General features: G+C 43.4%; 1 protein-coding gene across 3 annotated transcripts; it reads left to right on the plus strand.

Annotated features, from left to right (window-relative positions):
* The first annotated feature begins 16 nt into the window (after positions 1-16).
* kdm3b (lysine (K)-specific demethylase 3B) lies at positions 17-20,504 on the plus strand. Of its 3 annotated transcripts, none has more exons than XM_058063159.1 (25): positions 17-535; positions 1,449-1,604; positions 2,903-3,016; positions 3,909-4,014; positions 4,200-4,324; positions 4,402-4,461; positions 4,555-5,244; positions 6,543-7,662; positions 7,739-7,955; positions 9,003-9,217; positions 9,299-9,451; positions 11,122-11,229; positions 11,300-11,427; positions 11,498-11,792; positions 11,882-12,135; positions 13,123-13,395; positions 13,478-13,649; positions 13,735-13,825; positions 13,904-14,034; positions 14,946-15,065; positions 15,539-15,562; positions 17,766-17,905; positions 17,980-18,156; positions 18,231-18,365; positions 19,531-20,504. In XM_058063159.1, exons 1-25 carry the CDS (start codon positions 329-331, stop codon positions 19,609-19,611), a joined length of 5,292 nt encoding a protein of 1,763 aa, XP_057919142.1. In that variant the 5' UTR covers positions 17-328; the 3' UTR covers positions 19,612-20,504. The 3 variants fall into 3 exon arrangements, with proteins under 3 accessions (XP_057919142.1, XP_057919144.1, XP_057919141.1); XM_058063158.1 differs by having other exon boundaries at positions 18-535; positions 11,495-11,792; XM_058063161.1 differs by lacking the exon at positions 15,539-15,562 and having other exon boundaries at positions 11,495-11,792.
* The last annotated feature ends 1,439 nt before the right edge of the window (positions 20,505-21,943 follow it).

The following is a 21,943-nucleotide window of genomic DNA, read 5'->3' on the forward strand; positions in this document are numbered from 1 at the left end:
CACGCTCCGTATCTCCGCAGTGCTGCTCTGCCTACGAGGAGTGCGTTTGATTGTTGCAGGGCTCAATGGCGGACATCGCACTGTAGTCGCCCCACATCAACGGAGGACAATAACATCTATTCCTAGTTCAATACCAGCCGTCGTTTCTCGACCGCTGCTGGTAACACCGCTCGGTATTCAGTTTGCGGTGTATTGTGGATACGTTTAAGAGCAGTGAAAGGTTATTTAACCCCCGTACGCGTCTTTGAGGACTTCGGAGTTCCCGAGCGAGGAAGTTAACAGTGTTTCATGGTGGCTCAATAGAAGCAAGCTAGCTTGCGGGGAAACCATGGGGGAGTCTCTAGAATTAATAGGGAAGCGTCTACTATTGCTCCTTCGCGACGGCGGGACTGCCAACGGAGCCGAACCGGAGCAGGCGCCGCGAATCCGGGACTGGCTGCGGGGGACGGTGCGGGCAGTGAGTGTCATCGGCCTGGCCGCTCCGGAGCCTAGCGCAGGGGAGGCGACAACAACAACTCCTGCTGCGGGACTGACGGTTCGTGTTTACATACATTATTGTATCGGACCGCATAAACGAAATAACAACTAAGTAACCGGAACCTATAATAACTACTGTAATCCCTTAAATAATATGTGCTTGTTTTCTATTCGTTTGTTTGTCATATGCTAGCTTTCCCAAGTACGCCCAAGCTAACGTCACAGATAGTGGACTGAAGCTAAAATCGAGTTCGGGGATTTTTATGGCCTTGGCATTGTTCGCTTTTTTTTAGCATATATACTAGTGACATTCGCCGTTAATAATACAGCATATATGTGAACATAAACTAATTATATATCTGGTATTATTAAATAGTTAGCTTTGCTTGTTAATCGTTGTTCGCTCTCATGTAGCATGTAGCTCTTCACCTGCTAGCTTGTCGTTAGTCTACAGATTAGCGGCCTTGGAAGTTGAGAGCGAGTAAATACATTTCACGTCACATAATTGTTTGTTTCAGTAATTATTAAAAATATATTAGGTAAAACTATTTGGTTTTGATGCAAAGCCAAAGCTTTAAGACTACAAGAAAACGCCACTACGGTGTACAAAGGTGGTTGACCTACATATAAATCATAGGCTGTTATCATACAAATATCAAAGTTTAGAGCCTTTCTTGATGCGTAAAGTTGTAATTTACAGAAAGACTGGGGTTTAATTGATACATTTAAAATATTTTGAAAGTGTAGATTTGACCTCTTAGCATTTTGTGGTGTTTTTTGTTGTTAAAACGCCTAAAAAGTCCGTGAACTAGTAGTGAACGCACCGCCAACCTATGCCTAATCAAAGCGGGTCTCATTCACATGAATGGTTTAGCTTAAGTCAAATAAAGTCACATGCAAAAAAACAATGCAAAATATTAAGTTTCATTATCTTAACTGATGGCGTCTCTTTGTTTTGTGTCCAACCGCAGGTGTTTGTGGAGTTTGAGAATGCATCCCAGCAGTGTTCGTGGGTGCAGGTGTACGACGACAGCGTTAAGGCCGTGCTGGTGGAAGATTCCGTCGTTTGGGCCAATCGCAACGCTCCTACTGGCGCTACCGGATCAGCCATGACCTGGCCTGCTTTGGTGAGTGTTAAGCCCCTTTCACGTTGACTTGAAAAGCTACTTGATTGCTGTGTCTGTGCCCTGAACACAACTTGAGGGGACGGAATCGACACTGCAGTTTTCCATGTAAAGAGGCACAACTGGAGTGGGAAGGTTGTGTACAGTTATGGAACTGTTGACTGTGGTCAACATGCTAGCCACGAATCCACTGTGTGGCCATGTTGCAGATTCATTCATTGGCCAGCCAATCACAAGGCACATATAGACAAACAACCATTCACACTCACATTCATACCTATGGACAATTTGGAGTCGCTAATTAACCTAGCATGTTTTTGGAATGTGGGAGGAAACCGGAGTACCCGGAGAAAACCCACGCATGCACGGGGAGAACATGCAAACTCCATACAAAGATGGCCGAGGGTTGGGAAAGACAAAATAAGAAGCCAAATAGTTACCACTTCCACACAAAATAGGAGGAGAACTCATTCATTCATCCATTTTCTACCGCTTATCCTCACGAGGGTCGCGGGCGGTGCAGGAGCCTATCCCAGCTGTCTTTGGGCGAGAGGCGGCGTACACCCTGGACTGGTGGCCAGCCAATCACAGGGCACATATAGACAAACAACCATTCACACTCACATTCATACCTATGGACAATTTGGAGTCGCCAATTAACCTAGCATGTTTTTGGAATGTGGGAGGAAACCGGAGTACCCACGGAGAAAACCCACGCATGCACGGAGAGAACATGCAAACTCCACACAGAGATGGCCGAGGGTGGGAATTGAACCCCGGTCTCCTAGCTGTGAGGTCTGCGCGCTAACCACTAGACCCCTGTGCCACCCGAAAGACAAAATAAGAAGCCAAAAAGTTACCACTTCCACACAAAATAGGAGGAGAACTCATTCATTCATTCATTTTCTACCGCTTATCCTCACGAGGGTCGCGGGCGGTGCTGGAGCCTATCCCATAATTTCAACCAGACCATTTTAAAATGTAGTAAAAATTATTTTTTTTGGTTTTATTTTGTTGAAATAGTTTCCTGACAAAGTCAAAAAGCCTTAAAATGCAATAAACAAATGTTATGTGATTCTTTTTATGCATTAAAATGTAAAACGGGTCGGTGGAGGAGGGTTAAGGCAGAGTGTGTGAGGTAGTATTTGTGTTTTAATATATAGTGTAGTATAATATAGTCCTAATTTTTCAATATAGCTGTGTTGGAAAAAGTCTGTGAAATTTGCACCCACACAATTGAAATGTGGGTTTTCTTACTTCTAGGTTCATGAGTTGAACGATGCTTTTTTTTTTTCCCACAGGCTTTCCACTCACTCGTGGACAGAGTGGGTTTAGGATCTGTTCTTCCAGTGCAGTATTTTGGAAACAACGACCTTGAGTTTCTACCCGATAAAAAGTCCATCCACAGGTTTGAGGTGTGTTTTGTGTTTGTGACTTGATAGTACTACCTCAATCATATTTATTTATTTAACAACCCAATATAATACACTCATATGTGACTTTACTCATCTGTATACACCATTCATCATTATTTGCATATGACATATTGATCATTGCACTAAAATTAATATACAGTAAACCTCGGATATATCGGATTCAATTGTTCCCACTGGTTTTGTCCGATATAAGCGAAATCCGTTATATGCGTATACCGGAAAATGTCCGTTTTACGCATATATCGGATTTATATCCGGTATATGCGTAAATCGGATTTTATCCGTTATAAAAAGGTACTTCCTTGACTATGTTTCCAATGTACCTGAACGCTCAGGCAACGCTGCAAACGCTGCAAATGACGTCGTATAGCGGCCTGTCACGATTCGGCGAATCGGAGCGCCACGATGCGGCCATCCGATATATGCGAGGGAAATTTAATGGAAATGCATTGGAACGGGACTGGAGATTTTGTCCGAAATAGGCGAAATCGATATATGCAATGAATTTTTATTGGAAATGCATTACAGAAAAATCGGTTCTTTTTTTATCTGTCCGTTGTGAGCGAATTTCTGATATATATCCGAGTCCGATATATCCGAGGTTTACTGTATCTTGTTAAATTGTCTTTTTTACTCTACTTTATATACTTTTTAGTTTTTAAACTTGACTACTTCACTGAAAGGAGAAGCTCTCCAATTTCGTTGTACATCTTGTATAATGACAATAAAGGCCATTCCCTTCCATTCCATCCAGATGATAGACAGATGAAACTGGAAGTATGGCTACAACAAAGAAATAACAAAGTTCTTTGCGACTTAGTGTATTTATACGCTTCTTTGTAGTACCGATGTGTACTGTGTTGCTGTGCAGGTTGATAAAGACATCAGACACCCACTGCTGTTGGAGCAGCCGTCCTTGCAGGCTGCCATCTCCAGCTGGCGAAGCGACTTTGAACTACAGGAGATCCTCAGGAAGGGTAAGATGAACACTGGTCAGTCTTCCTTTTCCACGGCTTAGCGTCTTATTTAATAGAAATGGAAGCTTCAGGGAATTTGTTCGGATACCAAGTCCACTTGGGAATGTCTTTTTTACTGCATTCGGAGTTCTGCTGATACAGTTTTCCCCCCTTATCTACCGGAATGCTGTCTATTCCTTGCTTAGGTTCGTTCACAATTCAAGGACGAAAGGTGTGTGTCTATAAGCCGGAGTTTGAGGAATGTTGGGCCCCCGGGTTTGTCTCCCAGCATGACCCCGTCTCACACATTATGGAGATTATGTTGGATAAGGTAATCATTCATTTAAAAAAAAAAAAAAAATAATATGTCACTTTTGTTTTGTATTAAAAATGAACTCTGTACTGCAGAGTAAAGAAAAGCAGATGGTGGACCCTCGTGTGATACAAGTCATGCTAGCAGAAGAAGAGGTAAGGACTTCCGGGAATGAAGTCACTATTCCCACAAAATGGGGGCATCAACTTTCAACTAACTTCCAAACATTTTTATTGTTTTTCGACAAGAATGGCCGACGAAAGATGGACAGCGAGACGTTGAAAGGGGACAATAGTCGCCGGAGAAGGACCGCCTCCGAGGAGGAAGACACGAACTTGAAGCGGTTCAAAGGAGCAGCCGAATCCGGAGAGGACGGACAAAGCTGCGACGATCCCAAGACGAATTCGACAGACGGGGCGGACGTGCGGGGAGGCGACTCCGGCGACCGAGTCAGCAGCACGACCAAAAACGGAAGCTCCTCGGATGGAACTTTTCACCCGAGCAAAGCGCCGTCGGCCCACGCCAACCCCGTCGTCCAGATGGACCAGTCCAATGCCACCCAAGCGTGTTATTACACGCACGTTAAAGAAAACGGGCGGACGCTGTCCACGCAAGGCGCGGCGGACTCGACCACGTCGGTGTCTCACACGCCCATACCGCCGCCGCTCAAACCAGCACCCTCTCCCTTCTCCGCCACATCTTTCCCCTCTCTCGGCCAGATGCCGAGCCTGGTCCCCGGAGCCCCGGTCCCCAAGGCTTCCCCGACCCCTCAGCCGGCCAGAGAAGAGGCCTCACAGTCCTTTTCCAAGACGGCCGCTCTTGTTTCCCCCGGGCCCGTCACCATTTCTTGGTCTTCACCAGACAGCAGCCCGAGCGTGGCGCTGTCTGCTTCTGTGGGGTTCAATTCCAAGGCACCCACTTGGGGGAACCAGACGGAGGTAAGACCTGTAGTCCCAGTCCCTTTTGTTCTATTTGTATGAAAAGCAATGGGAAAGCTATTATTGTGGTGCTCTGTTTGTATGTGTGTATACATACATACATATATATATATATATATATATATTACATGCTAACGATCGATAGCGCTGCGCCCGAGATGGATCCATCGTTAGCGCACAAATCGATCGATTTCTGCGATCCATAGTTAGCGCGTAACATATATATTTACTACACACAAGGTTGTAAGTAAGCCTTTATTCGGTCTAATACATTTTTGAGTGGTGCTAGAGCAGGGGTCTCAAACTCAATTTACCTGGGGGCCATTGGAGCTAGGGTCTGGGCAAGGCTAGGCCGCATCAGGTTTAAAAAAAAAAAAAAAAACGCATTTATTAAAAACAGAAAAATATACAAACTTTTTCAGTGCTTTGGTTCCGATTTTCTACAATAAAAGCTCCACTGTGCTCAAATATCTAAAATTTTTATTTTTCTACACAAAATAAGATGAAAAATAAATAAACCAATCAAGAATAAAGAAAATCAATCAATTAGTAATAAATAAATAAATATAATAATAATAATAAAAACTTAAGAAACCACATATAGTTGGTGGGTAGACAAATTATTTTTTTTCATATTAAAATGAACAAAGCATTATTAGAGCCCTGTAGACATGACAAAACACGACTATAGTCACATTTATACTCAATTTTTTTTTATTTACAACATATTGCGCAACTGCGGGGTCTCGAGACACATGCTAACTCGCAAACTAGACCGCTAGCGACCTAAACGGTAGCCTTCAAGTTATTTCCTTTAAACTTAAATAGCCAAAAACTTACCACTTCCACACGGATAGGGAGGATAACTATTAACAGTTATTTAACCTTTAACATGAACATTAATGAAACGTAATAATTTTGCTCTGGGTACATGATACCATACAGCATCCATATCAAACTTGGCGCGGGGTCGCGCTAACATTAAACTTTCATATCAAAGCGGGGGCCGCGTGTTTGAGACCCCTGTGCAAGAGATCTTATTGACGGAAGTGTTACTTCCTCATAGGTGGTTTTATTGTAGGTTTCTATCAATAACTCAGTGCAGTTGAAAGTGCTAAAATGCAACCAAAGTGGAGGTGACGAGGGACGATAAGGCAAGTGTCAGTTGACTTGGGGTTGGCCCCAGACTAGTTGCCATGGTAACAGTTTCACCACACCGATTCCAAGTTCACAACCTGATCATCAACTCTGTATTTAAAATGCCTTTTTTTTTCTCCCCCCCTCCCCTGCGTCTTTAGGCATCTAAGACCGCGTCTAGTTTCCGTCTTCCGGCTGCGTCTACCGCTCCTGTATTCGGCGAGGTTACCTCCCAAACCAACGGAGCGCCTGCTGCTTCTTCGACAACCTCCAAGGACACTACTTCCAGACCGTTTGGTTTTGGCTTTGGCAGAGATAAGACTGAAACTAAATCTCAGCCGGATCAAAACTTGTTTTTCCAGTGCATGACCAACAATTCCGACACCAACGCAGGCCTCGCAGCTGCACAAAGCCAGTCCAAGGACACAAATTACTTTGCCGCGGCGTCTGAAGCCCTGAGTAGGGAGTCCTCGAACCTTTTCAAGACCTCTACAGAAGGAATGAAAAAACCGGAGCAGCCCAAAATGCCTGAATCCCATCCAACGGGAAACGGTGTCATCTCGTCATCGGCTTTCCCGGGCATGGGCGCCGCGGCAGCAGGAAGGGTTTCCACCATGACGGCGGTATCTGGACTACAGAATCTTTTAAAGAACTGTAACAACGGCACATCTACAGCAGGTGTGGTTATGCAGTCTAGTTTTAAACCTTCAGACGGCCATCAGAACCTTTTTCTGCAGGGCTCCAAAGAGCCGGCGAATCCATTCTTGGCGCACACCTTTGCCGGACTCTCCAGGGTCGAGCCTGGCTCGGATAGCAAGTCAAACCTTTTCACAATGGCGGAGCCGCCGATGGGAATTTTGTCGCTCTCATCCGCTGTTTCGCCCAGCTCCTCAACCTCTCCGGCGCCGACTACGACTCAGAGATCGCAGAACGAAGGCACTCCGATAAAGGACGAAAAGTCAATCGGAGAGATGCCGTCATCCACATCGGGGAGCTCCGTTTTTGGAATCGCCGGCCCTGCCAGAATGGATCAGCTCCCCGTGTCGTTTGACCTCAACCCGAGTCAGAGGTTTGTCTTGGAGGAACGAGCCCAGTCCACCAAACGCGACTCCGACCTCAGCAGCAACAGCGACCTCTCAGACCTGAGTGACAACGAGGACGCGCCAGACAAAGGTCAAGCCCCGGGAGCTTTGTCACACCCGGCGAAGGATGGCGCCATGCTGCAGAAAACGAAAGTCCAAGGCAATGCAAAAAGCCGCCCGCGTAATAAACCTTTCAAAGGTACTTATTAATTCCTAAGAAATTCCGAAGTACTTAAATCGATAAAATAGGTTAAACAGTCAATTTTTTTTCCTAGTGGGACAATCTGTACTGAAAGACCAGAGCAAAGTCCGCCGTCTGAAGCAGTCCGGCGAATCCTTCCTTCAGGACGGCTCGTGCATCAACGTGGCTCCTCACCTGCACAAGTGCCGCGAGTGCCGCTTGGAGCGCTACCGCAAGTACCGCAATACGGACGACGACAGCGAGGACGATGACGACCCGAACGTGGCGTGTCGTTTCTTTCACTTCCGAAGGTACGATACATCGGAATCACTCGGGAGATACAGTAAACCTCGGATATATCGGAAATTCGCTCACAACGGACAGATAAAAAAAAAGAACCGATTTTTCTGTAATGCATTTCCAATAAAAATTCATTGCATATATCAGATTTTTTATAACAGATTTCGCCTATTTTGGACAAAATCTCCAGTCCCGTTCCAATGCATTTCCATTAAATTTCCCTCGCATATATCGGATGGCCGCATCGTGGCACTCCGATTCGCCGAATCGTGACAGGCCGCTATACGACGTCATTTGCAGCGTTGCCTGCGCGTCCAGGTACATTGGAAACATAGTCAAGGAAGTGCCTTTTTATAACGGATAAAATCCGATTTACGCATATACCGGATATAAATCCGATATATGCGTAAAATGGACATTTTCCGGTATACGCATCTGTGCGATGGAAATGTAATGGAAATGCATTGGAACGGGACTGGAGATTTTGTCCGAAATAGGCGAAATCCGTTATAAAAAATCCGATATATGCAATGAATTTTTATTGGAAATGCATTACAGAAAAAACGGTTCTTTTTTGTGAGCGAATTTCCGATATATCCGAGTCCGATATATCCGAGGTTTACTGTATAATGTTTCATTGTGGTGCACAACTTATAAATACAGTAAACCTCGGATATATCGGATTCAATTGTTCCCACTGGTTTTGTCCGATATAAGCGAAATCCGTTATATGTGTATACCGGAAAATGTCCGTTTTACGCATATATCGGATTTATATCCGGTATATGCGTAAATCGGATTATATCCGTTATAAAAAGGCACTTGACTATGTTTCCAACTATGTTATGTTACTACGTTACTTCTGTTTCCATATACCGGATATAAATCCGATATATGCGTAAAACGGACATTTTCCGGTATACGCATATAACGGATTTCGCTTATATCGGACAAAACCAGTGGGAACAATTGAATCCGATATATCTGAGGTTTACTGTATTTTCCAGTCTGTGTGTAAATGACTCATAACGTTTTTTTTTTTCCGACTCTGTGACCAGGTTGGCGTTCACTCGTAAAGGCATGTTGCGTGTCGAAGGCTTTCTAAGCCCCCAGCAGAGCGACTCCATGGCGATGGGTCTCTGGCTACCAGCGCCCGCTGTCCAAGAAGGTCTCGACCTTGATACATCGAAATATATCCTCGCCAATGTGGGGGACCAGTTCTGCCAACTGGTAATGTCTGAGAAGGAGGCCATGATGATGGTGGAACCTCACCGTAAGTAAAAATTGTCATATTCTTATGCTGTCAGAATTATCGGACTGATTAATTTTTATTTTTATGACTTTTTTTCCACAGAGAAAGTAGCTTGGAAACGTGCAGTGCGAGGCGTGAGGGAAATGTGTGACGTGTGCGAGACCACTTTGTTCAACATCCACTGGGTGTGCCGCAAGTGTGGCTTCGGAGTGTGTCTCGACTGTTATCGGCTTCGCAGGAACAGACCGGTCGAGGGTACGTCATCGTTTGGTATTCAGGGCTCGACAATAACCATGTATACCGATGGCCCGGGGCAAGTTAAAACTAAATTTGGGGCAAGTACAGTAAACCTCGGATATATCGGATTCAATTGTTCCCACTGGTTTTGTCCGATATAAGCGAAATCTGTTATATGCGTATACCGGAAAATGTCTGTTTTACGCATATATCGGATATATATCCGGCATATGCGTAAATCGGATTTTATCCGTTATAAAAAGGCACTTCCTTGACTATGTTTCCAATGTACCTGGACGCGCAGGCAACGCTGCAAACGCTGCAAATGACGTCGTATAGCGGCCTGTCACGATTCGGCGAATCGGAGCGCCACGATGCGGCCATCCGATATATGCGAGGGAAATTTAATGGAAATGCATTGGAACGGGACTGGAGATTTTGTCCGAAATAGGCGAAATCCGTTATAAAAAATCCGATTTATGCAATGAATTTTTATTGGAAATGCATTACAGAAAAATCGGTTCTTTTTTTTATCTGTCCGTTGTGAGCGAATTTCCCATATATCCGAGGTTTACTGTAAATCCAATCAGTGATATTCCTGTCGGGAATGCACTTTGGCATGCCATACTGCCAAGAGTTTTTTTTTTTTTTTTTTTTAAGCGGTTCTTGTTGGGTGTTGGTAAAACACGGACTGCGTAATTCCGGTGGTAATTTGCAAACCAATCCTTGCAAATCTTGAAATGGACCAATCACAGTCCGTAGTCCACAGTCTGCGTTTTACCCGTTCGCGATCAACCAATCAGCGATCGTTTGACTATGAAAACATCCATCATGGCGTCCCTGCCAACATGGTCTAATTCTTCAACAACTTGTGAAGGAAAACGGCAAAAAGTGACGAAACAGTGCCTCCTAAAAAAATAAAAATGGACCAATCAGAATCGTTTATTTAGACCGCGGTCCGTAGTCCGCGTTTTACCCGTTCTTGTTTGCGATCAACCAATCAGCGATGGTTTGACTATGAAAACATCCATCATGGCGTCCCTGCCAACATGGTCTAATTCTTCAACAACTTGTGAAGGAAAACACCAAAAAGTGACGAAACAGTGCCTCCTAAACAAATAAAAATGGACCAATCAGAATTATTTATTTAGACCGCGGTCCGCGGTCCGGTATATGCGTAAATCGGATTTTATCCGTTATAAAAAGGCACTTCCTTGACTATGTTTCCAACTATGTTATGTTACTATGTTACTTCTGTTTCCATATACCGGATATAAATCCGATATATGCGTAAAACGGACATTTTCCGCTATACGCATATAACGGATTTCGCTTATATCGGACAAAACCAGTGGGAACAATTGAATCCGATATATCCGAGGTTTACTGTATACATCTCCACAATTTTTTTTACTTTTTATTTATCAAGGCAAAGTGCCTAGAAGTCTACATTTCCATGCAACGTCATGATCTATGTAGGAAAACAACCACAAGAAATGATAATCATTTTGTCTTATCTTATCATTATTATGGCAGTCTTTTCATTTTACATGGGGGCAAGTAGTTCTCACCTTAAGGATTCCCCATGGACTAGTAATTTTTGTTTTTAATGTAGAGCCCTGGTATTGTATGAATTGTACGGCGTTCATTCAAATAATACTTTGTACTAAATACTTGTACGTTTTCAGAGATAGACGAAGGCCCAGAGGATGAGGTGTTCTCCTGGTTGAAGTGCGCAAAGGGCCAACCTCATGAGCCGCAAAACCTCATGCCGACACAGATTATACCTGGGACAGGTAAAAAATTATTACACTCTTGTGAAAAGGCTGTGAAAATATGATTTATTTTTGTTTCCCCCCCCCACAGCTCTTTACAACATAGGTGACATGGTGCACTCAGCGAGAGGCAAGTGGGGCATTAAAGCCAACTGCCCCTGCACCAGTCGGCATACTAAGTCCCTAGTCCGCCATAGCGCGCCTAATGGAATTTCACAGGTACAACAGGAAGTAGGGATCTTTTTTTTTGTTAATGTGCGCTCACACTTGTTTTGTTTACAACCAGCAGTCGACGACAAACAGCGGCGGCGTCCTCGCCGCTGCGCCCGCCGTCGCTGTAAAGTCCGAAGGCGAAGCGTCGACTATCAAAATTGAAAGCGCGCAGACCGCCGTGTCTTCCAGCGGCGGCGGAGGGGAAAGCGTCGGGAGTACGAGTAACCCGACCAGCGGCGGCACGCCGTCCATCGGTAACCTCGCACAGTCCTCCACGAAGGAGTCGCCGCGCTTATCGGGCGAGGGCAACAGCTCCGCTCTGCACTGGCTGGCAGACTTGGCCGCGCAGAAATCCAAGGATGACACAAAAGGTGGGGACACAAAAGATAATAATTTGCAATAATTAATAACAATAATAACAATAATTTGACTGACGCCGCTGTCTTCTCCCACCATTCAGAATCCGGTTCCCTCCGTGCCATAATGAACCGAGAAAGTCGGCCTCCTTTTGGCCTGGACTCCCTCAGTTGCCTGTCAAGGCCTTCTGCTTCCAGCCCCAAACTCTTCAACAGCCTTTTGCTGGGCGCCAGCGCGACCCAGTCCAAACCTGAAGGTTCCAGTCTTCGTGACCTGCTCAACTCCGGACCCGGCAAGCTTCCACAAGGACCCGGAGAGAGCGGGGTTCCATTCCCATCGGTTTTTACCTCTGGAGGCGTATGTATACACTCCCAATTTGTGTGTGTGTGTGTGTTTTGCAATTCCCAAATGACGGAAAATGCAGTGACACCCATCAAGAAATGATGAGAATATTCCAAAGTAGACTCTGAACGCATCTCTGGTGTGTGTACTGGTACTTGTGCGTGTTCATACTTGCCCTGCCACCTACTGGTGAAGCCCAAAAATTGCAATACAGTAATCTGTAATTAGTATTTCCTATTAACCCTTAGATGCATAAGTGGGTCAAAAATGACCCGGTCAGGTTGTTTTCTTGAAATATCTTCATAATGAAAATTTTTCATCATTTCATATACCAGGTATTATTCAAAAAACATGTTTTTGATATCATGCCATTCACATTTTTAACTTACCTTTTATGCATTTTAAGAATTTTTTGTTTTTGTGTTACTACTCCAACCTTCCATAAGTGGGTCAAAAATGACAAAAATGAAAATGTTTTATTATTTCATATTCCAGGTATTCCTCAAAAAACATGTTTTTGCTATCATACCATTCACAATTTTAACTTACCTTTTTATAAATTTTAAGAAATTTTAATTTTTGTGTTACTACTCCAACCTTCCATAAGTGGGTCAAAAATGACAAAAATGAAAATGTTTTATTATTTCATATTCCAGGTATTCCTCAAAAAACATGTTTTTGCTATCATACCATTCACAATTTTAACTTACCTTTTTATAAATTTTAAGAAATTTTAATTTTTGTGTTACTACTCCAACCTTCCATAAGTGGGTCAAAAATGCCAAAAATGAAAATGTTTTATTGTTTCATATTCCAGGTATTCCTCAAAAAACATGTTTTTGCTATCATACCATTCACTTTTTTTAACTTACCTTTTATAAATTTTAAGAAATTTTAGTTTTTGTGTTACTACCCCAACCTTCCATAAGTGGTTACTACTAAAACATACTGTAGTACTCTGCCTTCAACGTAGCTTCTTTATGGTAAATGTTTCTTTACCAGGGTGACAAGCTGAAGAGCAGCCTTCCTAACTTTCTGGACCACATCATTGCCTCAGTGGTGGAGACCAAGAAGGCGGAAGGCCGTCGTACGGGAACCTCAGACGGCAGCGAGCTTGGTGTGCTCGGAGCCCGTAAAGACGGCGTCATGGGGCTCAGTGTTTTGGAACCGCATACCTCGCACTCCTGGCTGTGTGACGGGCGACTCCTTTGCCTGCAAGACCCTCGAAATAGCAACAACTGGAAGATCTTTAGAGAGTGCTGGAAGCAAGGACAAGTAAGAATGATTGCGGAACATTTACTTGGAAAAATGGCCTCCTCTGTTATTTGCGATTCATGTTTGTTTGTTTGTTTCTTAGCCTGTGTTGGTGTCGGGGATACACAAACGACTGAAATCTGAGCTGTGGCGTCCCGAGGCATTCAGCGAGGAGTTTGGAGACCAGGATGTGGATTTGGTCAACTGCAGAAACTGTGCCATCATTTCTGATGTGAAGGTGCGGGACTTCTGGGATGGCTTCCAGATCATCTCCAGTAAGTCTCCTAATGCTTGATTCACATATTATACTTTTTTTTTTTTTGCGTCCATTTAAAACGAATGCTATTTTTTGAACTGCAGAGCGACTGCAGGACAGTGAAGGTCAGCCTATGGTGTTGAAATTAAAGGACTGGCCTCCAGGAGAAGATTTCAGGGACATGATGCCCACACGGTGAGGAGATGGGAGACAAAAATTAGCATATTTTCATTTTTTTTTTTCATTGATTTTTTTTTTTTCCATGTGTCCCAGGTTTGACGATTTGATGGACAACCTTCCCTTGCCCGAGTACACTAAAAGAGACGGGCGACTAAACCTAGCCGCCCGTTTGCCTAACTTTTTTGTGCGACCCGATCTAGGACCCAAGATGTACAACGCCTATGGTGAGACTCGATATCAGGGGTGCTCACACTTTTTCAGCATGCGAGCTACTTTTAAAATGACCGAGTCAAAATGATCTACCCACTACAAAAATGCAAAACATCTATTTATTTTCAAATGTATTGAGGATTATTTGTACGTACAATGTATGTTGATGTACCTTACATAACCAAATGAGCCAATATTGCAAAACACACATAATTAACTATTAACATTTTTTGTAATTACCTGAGTTTACTTTGATGACTTGCACTGAATTGAACCAGCCAGGGATGCATAGTCCGGACAGTAGCTGCTGATAGCCAGCCTCAAGCACACTTCCAAATGTTTATCATGGATAATATCCGTATCACAATATCCGTATAATATTCCATATCCGTATGGAAGTGATATGTTTTTTGCCTTTTTACTTGGTCCAGTTTTTGCCTTTTTACTTGGTCCAGCTCCTTCACTCATTTTAGTGACCATAAACTTTAGCGAGGGCTTTAAAATCTCGCAATTCGCCGACTAGCTTAGCACTTTGCATCGTTGTTTACGCATGAGCGGTGACCTAAAGGTCAAAATTCAGTTGTCATCTGACTGGTTGTCCTGTATGTCAATCAAGTAACGGGGATGGATGATAGGCTGACATCGTAAGTTCTGCTGCACTTAGAGACGTTGTTTGATTTGATTGGTCGCCCGAAGGGCAACATTCAGTTGTCATCTGAATGGCTGCCCTGTATATCAATCAAGTGACGGCATTGATGCTGGGATGATATTTTTTTTATGTCACGCCGCGATCGACCAGTACCACCTCCGCGATCAACTGGTAGCTCGCGATCGACTTAATGAGCACCCCTGCTCTATATAAAACGTTTGTCGTCACATTTGAGCTTTTTTTTCTCACTTTTTTTTTGTTTTTTTTTTTCCTCAGGACTGATTTCGAGTGAAGACAGAAAGGTCGGCACCACCAACCTTCATCTCGACGTCTCCGATGCTGTCAACGTCATGGTTTACGTTGGCATACCCCAAGGAGAGGGTGACCAGGAAAAAGGTCAGTTGACGACTTAAACAATTTGTTGTTATGATTATCAGCAATGACAGATTACAGACGACAGGACTTCATTTAAGACAAAAACTTAGACTTTTTGGACATTTTTTTTAAGCTTGAAATTATTATGCAGAACAGTTCCGGGAAGGCCCTTTTTTCTGTTCCGGTATGACTGTGCCCCAGTGCACACACACCAAGTTCTCGACCTCTAGCACCTTTGCCATGAAGTAGAACCACCACACCTTCCGTCAAGTCCAACAGAAGTGACCTTTGACCTCGCAAATTGTCCCCAAAGTTACCTTGTAACTTACATTTTATTCAACATCTTCCCCCTTTAAGAGGACAGCGGGAAGACTTTTCTCTTTGCTCTTGTACATGTCATGGCAAAGCGCCCCACATGTTTATATCGGCATAAATAACAGTAGTATTGTGACGCCATCTGTCCGTTTCATTATGGCAACATTTCTCCTTCACAGAGGCAGATATCTCTGGATCCAAAGGTCTGTAGACTTTTCAGTTGTATCGCTTTTGAGTAGCATGCCCTTCTTCCTGACTAACTCCCCCCAACCACCCCTCTCCTCTCTCGACAGTTCCACTCCACATCACTCTGTCGTTATCTATGCGAGTGGGGCTTTAGCTGTGTTGACTCCCCTTTTGTATTTAAATACAAGCTTTGCCAAATAATTCAAGCTAATAAGAACTGGAAACTTCATTCTTTGGCCTTTTGACTTCTCTTTTGTTTTCCCTTTTAAATGTCTGAACGTAACACTTTGATAACCTTTCCTTAACATGTTCATGTGAAGTTGATGTGTTGTGCTCTGCTGTTATCACTGTGGGACAAAAGTTTTCCCTCCTCTGGTGGACTCCCACCCTCCTCTCTTTCCTGGTCTAGTCTTTATAACCGACTAAACAAACACACACATTCAGTCTAGCTTTTACAATTACAAGACAAGACAATTGAAATACCGGTACTTGTAAAATTGCTGTAAACAAAGTAATAATACACTGTCACTTAAACTTGTTAGCATGCTATGTCCACGGGTTGTTTACAAAAATGGGCGAGAGGCGGGGTACACCCTGGACTGGTGGCCAGCCAATCACAGGGCACATATAGACAAACAACCATTCACACTCACATTCATACCTATGGACAATTTGGAGTCGCCAATTAACCTAGCATGTTTTTGGAATGTGGGAGGAAACCGGAGTACCCGGAGAAAACCCACGCATACACGGGGAGAACATGCAAACTCCACACAGAGATGGCCGAGGGTGGGGAAAGACAAAATAAGAAGCCAATAAGTTACCACTTCCACAAAAATAGGAGGAGAACTTATTCATTCATTTTCTACTGCAGAGGTTGTGGGGGTGCTGGAGCCTATCCCAGCTGTCTTCAGGCTGAGAGGCGGGGTACACCCTGGACTGGTGGCCAGCCAATCACAGGGCACATATAGACAAACAACCATTCACACTCACATTCATACCTATGGACAATTTGTAGTCGCCAATTAACCTAGCATGTTTTTGGAATGTGGGAGGAAACCGGAGTACCCGGAACGGGTGGAACATGCAAACTCCACACAGAGATGGCCGAGGGTGGGGAAAGACAAAATAAGAAGCCAAAAAGTTACCACTTCCACACAACATAGGAGGAGAACTCATTCATTCATTCATTTTCTACCGCTTATCCTCACGTCACAAGGGTCGCGGGGGGTGCTGTCTTTGGGCGAGAGGCGGGGTACACCCCGGACTGGTGGCCAGCCAATCACAGGGCACATATAGACAAACAACCATTCACACTCACATTCATACCTATGGACAATTTGGAGTCGCCAATTAACCTAGCATGTTTTTGGAATGTGGGAGGGAACCGGAGTACCCGGAGAAAACCCACGCATGCACGGGGAGAACATGCAAACTCCACACAGAGATGGCCGAGGGTGGGGAAAGACAAAATAAGAAGCCAAAAAGTTACCACTTCCACACAAAATAGAAGAACTCATTCATTCATTTTCTACCGCTTATCCTCACGAGGGTCACAGGGGGGTGCTGGAGCCTATCCCAGCTGTCTTCTGGCGAGAGCGGGCGGGGTTCACCCTGGACTGGTGGCCAGCCAATCACAGGGCACATATAGACAAACAACCATTCACACTCACATTCATACCTATGGACAATTTGGAGTCGCCAATTAACCTAGCATGTTTTTGGAATGTGGGAGGAAACCGGAGTACCCGGAGAAAACCCACGCATGCACGGGGAGAACATGCAAACTCCACACAGAGATGGCCGAGGGTGGGGAAAGACAAAAAAAGAAGCCAAAAAGTGACCACTTCCACAAAAATAGGAGGAGAACTCATTCATTCATTTTATACGGCTGGGGATGTGGGGGGTGCTGGAGCCTATCCTAGCTGTCTTCTGGCGAGAGCGGGCGGGGTTCACCCTGGACTGGTGGCCAGCCAATCACAGGGCACATATAGACAAACAACCATTCACACTCACATTCATACCTATGGTCAATTCGGAGTCGGTAATTAACCTAGCATGTTTTTGGAATGTGGGAGGAAACCGGAGTACCCGGAGAAAACCCACAGTAGTGGTGGATATACTTATTGTGGCAGTACTAGTTTCACTTTATAGTATTGTCCCTTGAGAAGGTCGTCTTTAAAAACATGTTCTCACCTCAGTTTTCATTTGATCCTCCAGAGGTCATGACCACTATTGAGGAGGGTGACGTGGATGAAATGACAAAGAGGAGGGTCTACGAAGGAAAAGAGAAACCCGGAGCTCTCTGGCACATCTACGCGGCCAAGGACGCCGAGAAGATCCGAGAACTGCTCCGCAAGGTTAGCACCTAGTAGATTTTTTCCGGTCACAAGACGAAGAAGTTCATGCGGCTGACATGTGTTCTCTTCCAAAGGTGGGAGAGGAACAGGGTCAGGAGAATCCTCTGGACCATGACCCAATCCACGACCAGAGCTGGTACTTGGACCAGGTCCTCCGCCGCAGACTCTTTGAAGAATACGGCGTCCAAGGCTGGGCCATTGTGCAGTTCTTAGGCGATGCGGTTTTTATACCCGCCGGAGCGCCACACCAGGTCTTGTACACGTGTTCCTGCCCGTCACTCTGTAGAACGTGTCTTCACTTAGCGTTTCTTGGTTCTTCTCTCAGGTACACAACCTGTACAGTTGCATCAAGGTGGCTGAGGACTTTGTGTCTCCGGAGCATGTGAGACACTGCTTCAGACTGACCCAGGAGTTCAGACATCTGTCCACCACTCACACCAACCATGAAGACAAGCTACAGGTTAGAACATTAGCCATGTTTGCATGTTAAATCTGCTTCTGCAGGTCTTTTTAATCAGTAACCTCCATGCAGTTTTTAAGTTACCCACGTCCAATACCTGATGATGTCATTTTTTTTAGCATCTTCCTTTGTCACACACGTTGTCAGCCTCCCCATGTTTTGCTGTTGCTGTTTTGTCTCAAGGCAAATTAGCCATTTATATTGACCCATCCTCTTCATTAGATTAGATTAGATTCAACTTTATTGTTATTGCTCATGTCACTGGTACAGGGCAACAAAATGCAGTTAGCATCCAACCAGAAGTGCAATTTTATAAGTACCTTAGTAGTAAATAAATGTAGAAAAAATGGACATATCTATGTAAAAAAACAAAATAAGAAGCCAAAAAGTTACCACTTCCACACAAAATAGGAGGAGAACTCATTCATTCATTAATTTTTCTACCGCTTATCCTCACGGGCGTCACGGATGTGCTGGAGTCTATCCCAGGCATCTTCGGGCGAGAGGCGGGGTACACCCTGGACTGGTGGCCAGCCAATCAGAGGGCACATATAGACAAACAACCATTCACACTCACATTCATACCTATGGACAATTTGGAGTCGCTAATTAACCTAGCATGTTTTTTTGGAATGTGGGAGGAAACCGGAGTACCCGGAGAAAACCCACACATGCACGGGTAGAACATGCAAACTCCACACAGAGATGGCCGAGGGTGGGGAAAGACAAAATAAGAAGCCAAAAAGTTACCACTTCCACACAAAATAGAAGAACTCATTCATTCATTCATTTTCTACTGCTTATCCTCACAAGGGTTGCGGGCGGTGCTGCAGCCTATCCCAGCTGTCTTCTGGCGAGAGCGGGCGGGGTTCACCCTGGACTGGTGGCCAGCCAATCACAGGGCACATATAGACAAACAACCATTCACACTCGCATTCATACCTATGGACAATTTGGAGTGCGTAAGACTTCTCAACGTGATATTAGCTTCCATTTCCCGAAGCTGCAACCCTGATATTTAATAGCGTCCGCTTTTGCTGTAGCGTAGTCTCCGGAATATAAAGCGTTTGCGTTTATTCCTGCTTTTTAGCTCCTGAAAAGAAGTGAAATCAAAATATTTGTGTACGTCGACTGATAGATTTTTCTTTTTCTTCACTTGTTGCAGGTGAAAAACATCATCTACCACGCAGTGAAGGACGCCGTCGGCACGCTGAAGGCTCACGAACCGAAACTAGCCCGCCCCTAGTCACTTAATCCCGTCCGCACACACACATCCACACGATTACATTGCAAACCTTCCCATGCACAGACACACTCAAAAAGGTGCAACGGGCAGAAATTAAAAGTGTGGGTTAAAAAAAAAAAAAGCATGGCAAATTTAAGGGGGAGGGATTCAATCCGAGTTTGGACTTGTGGGGGGGCGCCACAATGAAGGAAAGTCCCGTCATCGCTGTCACACAATACGCTCAAACTTGTCAAGTTTTCCAATTTTTGTTTTCAAATTTTTTTTTTTTTTTTGCTTTGATTAACTCTGTATTTAAGGTCAATGTGTTTATGTCGTTTCCCATTGTATACGTATGTATGTGAGAGTTAACGAGTAACGGAGGTATAAGCTGGCGCGTGCCTTCGCAGCAGATGTTCAGCTACCGTGTACGAAACCGATAATGTGCGTTTCTATTTTAATGACGTCGACGTATTTCTTCAATAGACGCAAAGGTTAACATGTTTTTTGTAGATTTCTTTTTTTTTTTTTTTTGTCGTTGTTGCAGTTTTCAAACAAGAGTGCTCCTACCCTAAATATGGCTGAAATGTGTTTGTGAAGCAGCCAAGCGAAGGGAAGCAGACCAAAGTTTTGTATCTTTTTAGTTTTCACTTTCAGAATAATGAGTCTTTTTTTTCTTTTATTATTACACCTGTGTGCATCATTACACAGGTGGATTTCATAGAAGTGGCTTTTTTTTTGGGTTACTTTATTTCATAGGCTGAATAACTGCAGATTTGCAACAACATTGTTCTAAAAAAAAAAAAAAAAAAATCACATTTGCAGCTGAACAGAACTACTGGCCATTAACATTGTATCAATATATATATTGATCTTAGCAGTCTGTTTGATTTTTCACAATAAAGCTGAGGAAAATGGCTGTGTGTGTTTAGTCCTCTATTCCCTGAAAATAGATACTTTTCTCCACAGTATAGTTAACTCATTTACTTCCACTAAAAATACATTTTGTGAGCATGATATTTGGCCTTCTGATTATATTCGGGATACTTTCCAATCAAATGTGATAGCATACACGCCCAGAAGACAATGGCTTCATAGATTAAATGCATCTTAACACTTAATTGATTTTCCTCACTAATTTAAGACATACCGGACTCAATCATGTGTGGCCTAGTTTCCAATGACTATCCTGAAAATAGAATCTGCAATTGGGGCATGGAATAGAACATTTTCTAGAAGATATCTCACAAAATTAATGAGTTAACTCTGGTTAATACATCACAAATTCATTAAATGTAGGACCAGAATAAGTGATCGGTGTAAACATGACATTTTATGACCTTTAGACTGTATTTTTTTGGGTAAAAATATTTAGTGTACTGAATGAAAACAAGTCAAGCCCAACTAGAAAATACAATACAGTATAGCTTTATGTCACGTGGATGGGAGGAAAGTCGTAAAACGAGTGTTGCTGGCCCTTTAAGACACAGACTTTGCATTCATTAAATGGGACTCCTCCTTAAGCAAGTCATTTTATGACAGATGTACTGCTTTTACATATTTAGATTGTATTTTTAGGTAAAATATTTACTGCACTGAATAAATACAAGGAAACTGTAACAAGAAAATGCATTAAAGTTTAACTTTTTGTCATGAATGGGAGGAGCACCATAGAATGAGTGTTACTGGCCCTTTAAGACACAGACTTTGCATTCGTTAAATGTGACTCCTTAAGTATGTCATTTTATGACAGATGTACTGCTTTTACATATTTAGAATGTATTTTTAGGTAAAATATTTACTGCAGTGAATGAATACAAGGAAAACGTAACAAGAAAATGCATTAAAGTTTAACTTTTTGTCACGAATGGGAGGAGCACCATAGAATGAGTGTTACTTGCCCTTTAAGACGCAGACTTTGCATTAATTTAAATGGGACTCTTAAGCATGTCATTTTATGACAGATGTACTGCTTTTACATATTTAGAATGTATTTTTAGGTAAAATATTTACTGCAGTGAATGAATACAAGGAAAACGTAACAAGAAAATGCATTAAAGTTTAACTTTTTGTCACGAATGGGAGGAGCATCATAGAATGAGTGTTACTTGCCCTTTAAGACGCAGACTTTGCATTCATTAAATGGGACTCCATAAGCATGTCATTTTATGACAGATGTACTGCTTTTACGCATTTAGATTGTATTTTTAGGTATAATATTTACTGCACTGAATAAATACAAGGAAAATGTAACAAGAAAATGCATTAAAGTTTAACTTTTTGTCATGAATGGGAGGAGCACCGTAGAATGAGTGTTACTGGCCCTTTAAGACGCAGACATCCAGCAGCTCCAACC

The sequence above is a fragment of the Doryrhamphus excisus genome, chromosome 23 (genome assembly GCF_030265055.1).
Source record: "Doryrhamphus excisus isolate RoL2022-K1 chromosome 23, RoL_Dexc_1.0, whole genome shotgun sequence".
In the NCBI taxonomy this organism is placed as follows: Eukaryota; Metazoa; Chordata; class Actinopteri; order Syngnathiformes; family Syngnathidae; genus Doryrhamphus; species Doryrhamphus excisus.